The sequence below is a fragment of the Oryx dammah genome, unplaced genomic scaffold, assembly GCF_014754425.2.
Source record: "Oryx dammah isolate SB20612 unplaced genomic scaffold, SCBI_Odam_1.1 HiC_scaffold_14, whole genome shotgun sequence".
NCBI lineage: Eukaryota > Metazoa > Chordata > Mammalia > Artiodactyla > Bovidae > Oryx > Oryx dammah.
In genome coordinates this window covers 33,659,867-33,671,956 of record NW_024070198.1, presented here as the reverse complement: position 1 = coordinate 33,671,956, position 12,090 = coordinate 33,659,867, and the positions used below count along the sequence as shown (strand labels likewise).

Here is a 12,090-nt window from a genome sequence, read left to right as displayed (position 1 = left end):
AAGAAATGATACTTTCTAATTGTTGTGCTGGAGAAGACTCTTGAGAGTCCCATGGACTGCAAGGAGATCAAACCAGTTAATTCTGAAGGAAATCAACCCTGAATACTCATTGGAAGTACTGATGCTGAAGCTGAAGCTCCAGTACTTTGGCCACCTGATGTGAAGAGCCGACTCACTGGAAAAGACCCTGATGCTGGGAAAGATTGAGGGCAAGAAGAGCAGGAGGCAACAGAGGATGAAATGGTTGGATGGCATCCCTGACACAATGGACATGAGTTTGAACAAACTCTGGGAGATAGTGAGGGGCAAGGATCCCTAGTGTGCTGCAATCCATGGGGTCACAAAGAGTCGAATACGACTTAGTGACTGAACAACAATTTTATGTTACAATCATGAACCTAGAAAGTTCTCCATGTGAAATCAGAATTGAGTTATATAGCAACACTATGGTTGTTTTGAAGGACTCTCATACATAGTTTTTTAAATTTAGAAGACTTTTCATGAAGCAACCATCACACCTTTATCTCTCTGGTTTATCACCTTAGCTGCATGGTGGAATCATCTGGAAAGTTTTGAGAACTCCTGAGGCCCAGACCACACTCAGAGCAATTACAGCAGGAGCTCTGGGGATGGACCAGGCTTCAGGAATATTTTTTTAACGCCCCAGGTGATTCCAGTGTGCAACCTTTGGTAAGAATCACCACTTTGTCTTTTGTATGTCTTTTGTTTGTATGTCCTGAGTGGTCATTCATTTGGTGTTCAAGTCATGCCCTTGAAAGTCAGCAAGAGGGTGCTTCAAGAGCATGGAAAACCGGTGAGAGGCCACAGAGACCAGCAGTGTCTGTGCTGAAGCCCCCAGCAGAGAAGATACCTTTGAGTTTATGGAGACATATGGGCTTCCTGCAATGGTGGGGTGGAATACTACACAGCAATCAAAAGGAACAGAGTCCTCATATGTGTACAATGATGGACAGATCTGAGACGCCTTATGTTCAGTAAAAGGATCATCATTCTCCAGTCTTGAGAGTCCCATGCAGTCGTGAGAGCCTCCTGCAGGTTGCCAGGGCCTGGGCGTGAGGAAGAAGCCACCTGCAGAAGGGCACAAAGGAACTGTTTGGGTGATGGAAATGTTCTGTCTCCTGATTGTGGTGATAACTGCCACAGCTGAGTGTGTTTGTCAAAACAATAGAACTGCGCAGTAGAAACAGGACGTTACTGTGTACAGAAAGGATAGCCCAGTTAACAAGTTTTTGGGGTAATAAAATCCCACTTCCTCATTAATAATGAAGGGTTAAACAGCAGGTGGTATATCCATACAAGGGAACATTGCTCAGCCGTAAAAAGCAATGAAATACTATACATGCTATAGCTTGGATGGATCTTAAAATCGTGATGAACCATGAAAGAAGTTAGGCTCAGAAAGTCACATACTATTTGATTGCATTTACATGAATTATCCAGAATTGGCAAATCTGTAGAGACAGAAAGCAGAATTGTGGTTGCCATAAATCTAGGGGAGGAAAGAGTAGAGAGCCACTGCCTAATGAGTTTGTGATGAAGAAGTTCTGGAACTAGATAGTGGTGGTGATATTTGCATGGCATTGAGACGCCGAATTGTAAACTTTAAAGTCGCTAAAGTAAATAAACACAAAGTTATATTGTATTAGAAAAAGAAAAAAAGAAACCTACTTCCTATCAACATGCCTGGCACATACCCACCAGTACATCGGGTACTTGGGAAAGGTTGACTTGGAATTTGGCTCTTGTAAAGAAAGAAGGCTTTGACCTCCTTAAAGGGCTGGGGGAGGAAATCTCCTTTTAGGTGGAGCAAAGGGGCATGTTTTCCAAAAGTTCATTCTTTTTCTTCTTTATAATTATTTTTTAAAATAACCATGTATTTTTTGGCCGTGCAGGGTCTTTGTTGCTGCGCAAGCTTCTCTCTTTGCGTGAAGCAGGGGCTGCTCTTTGTTGTGGTGTGCGGGCTTCTCATTGCAGTGGCTTCTCATTGCAGAGCACGGGGGCTGGGGCGAGAGGGCTTCAGGGGCTGGAGTACATGGGCTCAGTAGTTGCGGCTCCCGGGCTCTAGAGCACAGGCTTGGTAACTGTGGCACATGGGCGTAGATGCTCCTCAGCATTTGGGCTCTTTCCAGACCAGGGCTCGAACCCTCGCCTCCCACACTGGCAGGCAGATGCTTTACCACTGAGCCACCAGGGAAGCCCCAAAAGTTCATTGCTGAGAACTTGAGGATTCTCCAGGCTCAGAAGCAATCTGCTGGCATTTTCTGGTTTCCATGGCAATCCACCTGAGGCCGTTGCTTATCACAGAAACTGTCACCAGCTTCATGACTTCAGTTGGTCTTCAGCAGCGGGTTTCATGCAGATAATATATTTATAGTGGCTCATGTTAGGAACCAGTGGGATTCGGAGGGGAATGCATGTCTTTATACTTAAAGAAGAGTTCTGCTTAGTTTTATGTTTGGAAGGAAAATCACCCTGAATCGTGGGTCTTCAGCACATGCAGCTGAGTAAATAAAAATACATGCATAAAACAGCAGGGGAACCACGAGGAGCAGCTTTTTTGGCATGTTGGGAAGACATGTATGTTTGGGAAGCTAGTGTCCACAAAGCGGGACTGCCTCAGAATGAGCGGAACTGGGGGAGGAGGTCTTCTGGAGGCAGAGCCTGGCTGGGCTGAGGGCAGTGAATTGCACAGTTGACCCGTCCAGCTCCGCGTGGGCCTTGCAAGTCCTGAACAAGAATCTTATTGATGAGCTGTCAGACCGTGAGCAGACAGCTCTGAACTTGAACAGAGGCAGGATGCAAAGACTGCACAAGGGCCTACAGTTTCCACAGTGAACAACACGCTTATTTTCCCCTCCCTCCACTGGAGGACCAGGAAGAGACCAAAATGAGCGTTTTGGGGGAGGATGGGGTAGGGGAAGGGAACTGAGCACGTTCCAGGGTCGCAATGAAAGGGCCGCGTTCCTCTGAGCTCTGAGGGCTTTAAAATGTCACTGGGGTTGGCACAAGACTGGGGCCTCGCTTTTATCGGTTGCTGTTTTCAAGGGCCTGAGCTCTTGGTTTCCCCTTCTTTTCCAAAGTTTGCTTCACGCCACTTGGCTTTGACGAAAGCAGGTACATGAATATCTGCTTTAGCTAACTGAAATCCACCCAAAGAGGATTTTCGTTTTTCCAGAAAAATACAGTCGCTGCTTCACCTTCTGCTTGTTTGGCTTGTAAAAGTTTTCATTGGAACGCTTTGCTTTGGGATCGGGGGACCCTGTGGCTGGACCCCGGAGGGGACGATCTCAGAAGCATCCCTGGCCTCTTCTGTGTTTAATACCTTGTCAGAGGCCCAGACTTCCAGAGGCTGACCCTTGACCAGAACTGGGCTCAGGCCTAGCCCAGAGTGTAGATCTGGTACAAACCGAGACAACCTTGAACAACTGGACTTTGACAGCGAGGTCTGTAGGGAGGCAGAGCTGGCCAGGGAGCTCGGTCATGGGAGGCTTTGTGGACAAGAGACCTGGAGAGACCTTGGGGGACAACATGGATCCAGAGAGGAGGGAGATGACCTCTGGGCTTTGTGACTCCTGGTGCTTCTGGTCCTGTCTTTCTTCAACCCCGGGGCTTACCTTTTACCTAGCTCAGCTCTTTTCATGAGAAAGGAAGCTTTCCGCTTTCTCAGTGTTCCTCATCTGCCCATCTTTCCCATTGGCCTCGCCCATCGGTTCCCCAGCGGCAGGGACCACAGCTGCCCGACTGACTGCAGGGTCCTCAGGCCTGTGTGTCTGGTGGCATTCCACATCTCTTGGCCACCCGGGGGCATCTTCGCTCACAGTCTCCACGTCTGATGGAATGATCACCAAGACCCATGGCCGCTGCCTGTCACGTGTCTTAAGCGCAACCCTTCCATCCTGTCCTCTGCTACCTTGTGAAATGTGGAGGAACGGGAAGCAGAAGCTGTGATCCAGGGAATCTCTCTGACTTCCCCTGGGGACAGTCTGCAGCCAGCCAGTACTTGGACTGGAGCCCCAGTGCCACTGCTGACTGTGGATGTGACGAATTAGGTTGTAATCCAGCCTCAGGAGCTCACTCTCCGGCTCTGCATTTGCAGGGTGCTCGGGAGAATTGGATTTGGTGGGGGGTGGAGCGCCATGTACTGTCCCAACCGCTGTGATTAGGACACACCCTCCGTGTCATCTGTGCTAATGCAGTCATCTCACTGGTCTCCCTGCCTCCTCTCCCTGTCCCCAGGTCCCTTCTATCATCCTCCCCACAGTCGGCAGAGTTACTTTACTTCTAGCCTGCTTGGAGAATAGTATTATATGGCCTCCTCCACTGCGTTGCCCAGAGGCCCTGCCAGAAAAGGCACAAACTCCTTAGCAAAGTAGATAAAGAAAGCCCTTATGATCTGCCCACCTGATCTAATTCTGCAGGTCTGGCCACAGAGCCCACCTACTCCCCTTTGAAGCCCACCCACTGTGCCCCTCTGCTCTCGGTGCCCTGACACACAGGGCTGCTCATGGTTTCTCAGATGCCCATGTGCTTTCAGTATCTGAATTGTCTGAGTGTCTCATTCCCTTTTCCTTAAATGCCTTTGCCTCTTTCTGGCAAGCTCCTATTCATCCTCAATGACCAGCTTATACATTCCTCCCCCTGAGAACCCCTGAGTTTGTTTCTTTCCTTGGTGCATCCCCGATCCTTGGAGATGTCCCTGGATCCCTTCTGTTTTACCCGGTGTATTCACTGGCGCCCCCATTTCCAAGAATCTGGGTCACCTTTGTCTCCCCAGAGCCAGGCACGATGCTTTTCATCCTTTGGCTTGGTATGTATTTGCTCACATAAGAAATAAACAAAGGCTATTTTCCAGGAATCAGGCAGCTTTGGGGAATAGCTGAGGATGTGGAAGCAAGACACACTTTCAGTTCTTGGGCTTTTTTCCTTTTTTTGTTAGCAGGGGTAGCAGGAATAACAGCCCGGCGGAGGTCAGGTCAGGAAAAATGTGGTTGAGATCCTAATTGTTTCTCAAGGTTCTTCCTTATCCACTGCAGCTGAGGTCAAGGAGCAGTGTCATTTATCCTTTGTTTTCCCGAGTTTGCCTTCTTGAAACGCAGTGCTTTTTAGCCTGTGAGTTTCTGCAGCCAACAGGAAACTCATGAATAGCTGTTCAAAATCAAACCAAACCAAACAAAAAACAACACAAAGCCTTACTCTACTATGGCCTCTTCCTAGAAACCTTCCAGCCTTCAGCCTCTTGTCTGATCTCCTATCATGTGCGAAGTGATATCACCTGCTTGATTCTTGAATTTTTGGTGGCATACCTTGGTCTGTGGATCACGTCACTTCACCTGTGCTGGTCTTGCCCTGCCATCGAGCTTGCAAGAGAACAGAACCACGTGATCCTGATCGCCTTTTCAGTTTCCCAGTAAGTTTAGGCCGAGGGCCTTGCTGAGTGCTGGGCACACTTTAGGGTCCGGTACAGTAAGTCCCCTGCATTCAAACCTTTAAGTTGTGAACTTTCAAAGATGTGAATGTGCACTGAACACCTAATGGAATTAGAGGCCCAGAGAAAGGATTAAGAGAAGCAACAGGAGGAAGTAACTGAAGAACCAAAGAGATTCTTGATGCAGTAAATGGCTAGGGGAATTTGCTTCGTTTGAGGAGGCACTGTTCGTTTCCGAGGCATGGGACAGTTCATGAAGGTTGCAGCAGCCGTCCAGAATACAACCCAGTGCTACCATGTCTTCTATGACAAGGAAAAAGGAGCTGCTACCCAGATGTTGCTGGACCATTCTTTTCCCAGAGAGTAGATAGAACTGAATCCCGCGAGGAACCAGAACCTGTGCCATCAGCATCAGGTGAAAATTGCAGTTTGCCCTCCGTCTCCTATTGTTGACGACCCTTCAGTTCTACCATCTCCCACATCCTTTCCCTCCTCCAGTCAGTAACTCTTCTTGCCTGTTCACTCATTGCCAGCCCCTGTATGCCAGCGGTCATGCTGTACTACTGGACTTCTCAAGATGCCAACTGTAAGATTCAAAGTGTTCTATTTTTTGTGTTTGTTTTTTATGTATTATTTGTGGGAAAAGTATTACACATCTATCACAGTACTATAGAGCCGATTGTGTTAGTTGGGTCCCTAAGCTAACTTTGTTGGACTTAACGAACAAACTGGATTTATGAACATGCTCTCGGAATGGAACTTGTTTGTAGGTCGGGGGCTTACTAATTCAGTAAGCTCAGGGAACTCTTGCTGGTGCTCTTTCAAAATTCACTCAGTAAAGACTTTGATCAGTTTTAAGTAAAACTGGGCAAAAGCCACTGGCCTCTTGGAGACTTCTCAGGGTGCTCTTCCCAATACATAAGGATGGGGCAGGAGGCTCTGCTGTTGGCCCATGGTTCTTTGCCAAGCAGAGCTACCCAATGCAGCTTCTCTCTCGTCTCGCCTCGCCTATCACTCACCATCTACTCCTCTCATCTCTGGCAGAGCCAAGGGCATCTTCCATCCACCCACTCATCTGAGTGAGCAGGCTATTTGATCTGACGATCACGTGTGTCCATACTTTTGTCACTCTTCTCTGAAATAAACATCCTCATTCCCCTTTTACTTCCTCCAGCTCTCTCCCAGTAAACGGCAATACTCATTCCAGGGAGTTTGGTTTTCCAGGAATGAAGTCGGAGGCTACTGCCCCACTGAGAGTCAAAGGGGTGTTTGAGCAGAAATACACCACTGAGCTCTCCGTTAGAACTAGGGGAGCATGAGGGCTTCCTTAATAGTCAGGGGGGAAGTTAGCAGATAGTCTCAGATTCTGGTTCAGTTCTGGGGAGCCAGGCCTTTGCAGGATGCTGGAAGAAGGCCCTACATGGAGGTATCAGTTGGGGTGTTGCCAAGAGCTCGGTCTTGGAGTCAGAGAGCAAACCCAGCTCTCTGCTACTGGCTGTGTGGGACATTATGGGTCTTCTCTGGGCCATGAGGTTTACATCTGCAAAATGGGCATAATGTTGCTTACCTCCTAGAGTTGTTATGAGCTAGTAGGTGCCGAATTTACTCATTCATTTATTCATTCTTTCCATAAATATTCATTCAACACCTATAACAGTGTGAGGTGCCAAGGATTAGGACGGATGTGGTTCTGATTCTCATTGAGCTAACAGACTAGACCAGGGTGAGAAAGACAAAGATGCCCGTTAAAAATGAGCAAGTAAATAACAACTATTATTTCATTTGTTATTGATGTTACTCATTTACAAATCTTAAAAACGAGGTATATTCTTATTACTAAGAAGTAGCCCTACTTCCAGGCCTAGGGCTATGAAGGCCTAGATGCTGAGTTAGAAAATGATAATAAATAGCTAGTTTGGAGAAGGTGGTCAAGCAAGGCTGCTCTGAGGAGGTGACCTTCCTTTCCTTCCACCACCTTCCGTGGTGTAGGGAGTGTTAGGGGCAAGGTTTTGTGTTTTTCTCTAAAGCGGAGCTTAGAGATGAGCATTCTAAGGTGGAGAATAAGAAATAGCCAGTGATGCTACAGGATGGGAGGAGACAGTGAGAGCTCTTCGTGTGGTTAGCGTAGCATTTCACAAGTGAAGCTGTGCAGAGCTTCACAGCTTTTGTCTTACACCAACCTTGTGAGATGGGTGGGGCCCACGTGGTCTTCTCCACGGTACAGAGGAGGAAACAAACCTGGAGGTTGTGCGACTGCTCAGAGTTCCCGCAGTAGGTGGTGCAGGGCAGGCCTGGGCTGCTTGGTTACTGCCCTGGAAGCAGAGGCCACAAGTGTGGCCCCTGGCCTTGTGTTCAGACCCATGCTTCTCAGCTTCAAAGGCTCATTCTGTGTTTCAAAAGCTCAACAGATGAAAAGCTTCTTTTCTAGGAATAAGACATTTCTTGACAACGTTATCATGTATAACAGATCTTTGCTTTTTTTTTTTCCTTGTGGTCTTCCAAGCTTCTGGTTAGAGAAAAAGAAAAGAAAAAAGGAAAAAATGTGTCTTAAGTCCATCACTGTTAACTCCCTGTGACAGGGAAGAATAAAAATAATAGTTCAAAAAATAATAATGCTGAAAGATGTCTACGAAGGACTGAATGTCAAAGTAAAAAGTGTACATACTTGTAAAAAGAGGAATTTTTAAACATGTTTATTTTCATTTTTTTAAATTGAAGGGTTTAATCAATAAGCACGTCAGGTTTATTGCTGCAAAAATAAAATATCTGCATATCAGAATCACCTGGGGAGGTTTGGGAACTACTGACCCCTGGGTCTCACTCCAGAGGCTTGGATATCCATCTGGGTGTGGCTTGGGCATCAGGAGTTTGAGAATCTCTCCAGGTGATTCCAGTGTAGCCAGGGTTGGAAAGTACTGTTTAGACCCTCAAAGCCGCTGCCGTTAATGAGCACGTTCAGGAGAGCCAGCTGGGCAGGGAGAGCCAAGGTGAGGACCCCACAGCCTGTTCTTTTTTTATATGTATATTTGTTTTTATTTATTTATTTGGCTATACTGGGTCTTAGTTGTGGCACTCAGGACCTTTGATCTTTACTGTAGCATGAGAACTCCTAGTTGCTGCGTGTGGGCTCTGGTTCCCTGACCAGGGGTCAAACCCTGGTCCCCTGTGTTGGGAGCGTGGAGTCTCAGTCACTGAACCATCAGGAAAGTGTCTGACATTCTGTTCTTGGATGAGATTTAGGTCATTAACAGTAACAACAACGACAGTAATGGTGTGGGGAAGGTCCTGCACCTTCCCAGTTGCCCAGTGCACTAATAATTTCTGCAAGGTGCTTCCCGCTGGAAGTCGACAAGTGCGCCTATAACAGTGGAACTATTAGGCGCCTATTAGACGCCACAGATAAGGGCTGTGGATCCCGAGGCACGGCAGCCCTTAACCACCTTGGGAGTGATGCTGGACTCGTGACACTGATTCTTAGTCAGTGAAGAATCTTGGAGAAAGGTTTTGTTTGTCTAAGCGTGGCTTTTGAGGGGTTGTCTATATTCCTGCAGGGACAGCATAATCACTGTTTCATCTCCCTGGAGTGACTGTGTTTCCCCATCCTTGGGGAAATGTTTAACAACTGGGTCAAACACACCATTTCTTTTGATGGTTGTGGGTTTGATCTGTGTTCAAGTTCCCCAGACCCTGAGCTGTTCTTTACTTGAGGAAGAAAATCCTGTTTCCAGACTCTCATGGCCTGAGGGGCTTGATCGGGACACTTTGACCACTGTCACTCCAGCAGATGGTGGCCCTGCAGCTTTGGCCGAGGTTGTCCATCCCAGAGCTAAGGGTGTGTTGGCCTGTCCCCACCACCCTGGCGCTGGGGATTACACCTATAGGCTGGGTCCCCTGTGTGCTGCCCGGCCTCACCCCACACCCCTCCCCCTGAGACCAGAGGGTCCGTCATGGGATGCTATGAGATCAGAGGTGTATCTGAGTGGGGCCTTTAGGGAGAAGGCAGCTGTTTTAAGAGTGTCGTCTGTTTTTTGTCTCTAGCCCTGGAGCAGCTGCTGACAGAGCTGGATGACTTCCTCAGGATTCTTGACCAGGAGAATCTGAGCAGCACAGCTGTGGTGAAGAAGAGTGGCCTGGCCGAGCTTCTCCGCTTATACACCAAGAGCAGCAGTGAGTGTGGTCGGGGCCTTGGTGAAGGGTCCCTGCCGAAACGGAGATGGTGGTCAGTGTGTTAGAGCTGCCGTGATAATGGCCCCGGGCTGGGTTAAACAACAGGAACTCACTTTCTCACAGTTCTGGAGGCTGAAAATCTGTGATCAAGGTGTTGGCAGCGTTGCTTCCTTCCGAGGCTGGTCTCCTTGGTGTGTGTGGATGGTCCTCTTCTCCCCGAGTCTTCACATTGTCTTCCTGTGCGTGCACGCCAGTGTCCAAACCTCTCCTGTAACGACACCGTTCATATTGGAACAGGGCCCACCCCAGCACCCTCATTTAATCTTAATTATCTCTTTAAATATCCTTTCTCCAAATATAGTCACATTCTGAGCTGTTCAGGGTTAGGACTTAATTTATGCCTTTTTAGCAGGACACGGCAGATGGTACCGATAGTCCAGAAGTGATGGGAACTGTGTGGCAGCCTCAGGAACTCTCAACACAGTAGCCCACAGAGAGGTTTCAAACAGTGTTTTCAAAGTAGTTTTTCTATTATTGAAAGTAGAGAAGGGAAAATTAATATTATAATAATAGCTAGTGCTTCATTGAGTTCTTCCCACCTGCACATGTGTTAACAAGGCTTCATCTTCAAAACACTCCTGTGAGGTCGGTGCTATTATTACAGATGAGGAGACCGAGGCCTAGAAGGTCTAAATAGCTTGTCCAGAGTCATACAGCCCAAAGGAAAACTGGAAAACATTGCTTTAAGACTGGATATCACAGAGCTTCCCTGGTGGCTCAGTGGTAAAGAATCCGCCTGCCAGTGCAGGAGATCCGGGTTTGATCCCTGGGTTGGGAAGATCCCCTGGAGAAGGGAATGGCAACCCACTCCAGTATTCTTGCCTGGAGAATCCCCATGGACAGAGGAGCCTGGCAGGCTACATCCATGGGGTTGCAAAAGAGTCAGATATGACTTAGTGACTAAACAACAACAAATCAAAGAACCCAGAGTTAATTATCTTTCTATCTTTTTAATCAAGCTAGATTCTGTATCCGGTCAAGTCCACAAATCTTGAATGGTCAATTCAGTGAGTTTTGACAACTGTATGCACATGTGTGTGCGTGCAGGTTAAGTCCTCTGTTAAAATTTTTAATAGAGGAGGGCAAATTCAATCTACAGACTACAAGAGTAGTAAAGAATATTATAAGCAGTACTACTTTATTCTTATCATTTTAATTTTCTTTTCAGTGGTTTTAATTGAGAATGTAGTGTCCGACTCTTGCGACCCTATGGACTGTAGCCCACCCGGCTCCTGTGTCTCTTATATCTCCTACATTGGCAGGTGGGTTCTTTACCACTAGCGCCACCTGGGAAGCTCATACACCTGTGCACCCAGCACCCAAAATAAGATACGGAACATTTCTGTTGTCTCGGGAGCTTTTCTATCTTTCAAGGGCAAGAATTCGTCCCCACCCACCCCAAGGCAACCATTGTTCAGATTTTTTCTACCGTTGATTAGTTATGCCCTTTCTGGATTTTCATATAAATGAAATTGGATGGTTTGTCCTTTGGGTTGGGCCCCTTTCACTCAGGAGATTCTGCCATGCCATGGGTTGCATCAGTAGTTCCTTTTATTCCTGATTGGTTTTCCATTCTTTGAATATACTGCAACCTGTTTCTCCAATTCATTTGTTGATGGACATTTGGTTTATTTGCAGATTTGGGCTGTTAGGAATAATAAGGCTGCTTTGAACAGTCTTGTACAAGTCTTCTTGTAGACATATGGTTTCATTTCTAGCACAATTTTTTTTTTTTTTAAAGAAGAGGCTTCTTGTGAAGTCATAACAGTTTAGTCAAGTTTATTTTTATGTCGGATGTTTGAGAACTGAGTGATATTTTAGGATCGTAAGAGGGCATCAAATCCATCTGCCTCACCGTGGGAGCAGCTCAGATCCGTGCCAAGGCGAGAGGTGCACCTGCTCTGGCCATCAATCAGGAACTCCCCCCTGACATCCAGCCTGCATCCAGTGGGCAACATTTCAAAGTCCCTTTTCCTTTTCTTTGTTCCCTGTGGAATTAGTTTCTATTGTCTGAATATCAGAGAAGTTATAAAAGCCAAAGCATGTTGTTATATGCCTGGCAGCCTTCTCTTCTGTCGGCATAATCTGGCTCCCTTAGCCTTTCATCGGAGGCATTTTCTTGGAGCCCCTTCGTTGCCTTTGAGCTCTGCCGGCCACCCCCTGGTTCCCAGGCTCCTCCTGGCTTTGTAGTGGGTGTCTGCTGACCCGCCTTGAGTGCTGATCAGCAGTACATCAAAGGTGGGACGAATGGATGGGAAATGCGTGTTCCAAAGCAGGTGACTTAGGAATGAGTCACTCCGCAGAGGGACTCATGGTGGAACCTTTAAAGAGCACACTCCCAGACCATTTAGATGTACTCCGCCTTAAGAATGTCTGATGGTGAAGAACACCTCTGTTGGGAATTGAAAAACACCGCG

At 47.2% G+C, this 12,090-nt stretch overlaps 1 protein-coding gene across 3 annotated transcripts in view; it reads left to right on the top strand.

Moving 5' to 3' along the window:
• Nucleotides 1–12,090, top strand: part of AFAP1L2 (actin filament associated protein 1 like 2) — a 113,561-nt gene that overhangs the window by 61,822 nt on the left and 39,649 nt on the right. For all 3 annotated transcript variants that reach the window (XM_040255042.1, XM_040255041.1, XM_040255040.1), the window contains exon 2: nucleotides 9,485–9,613. In XM_040255042.1, coding sequence (XP_040110976.1) covers nucleotides 9,485–9,613 — 129 coding nt within the window. The remainder of the gene's footprint in view (nucleotides 1–9,484; nucleotides 9,614–12,090) is intronic.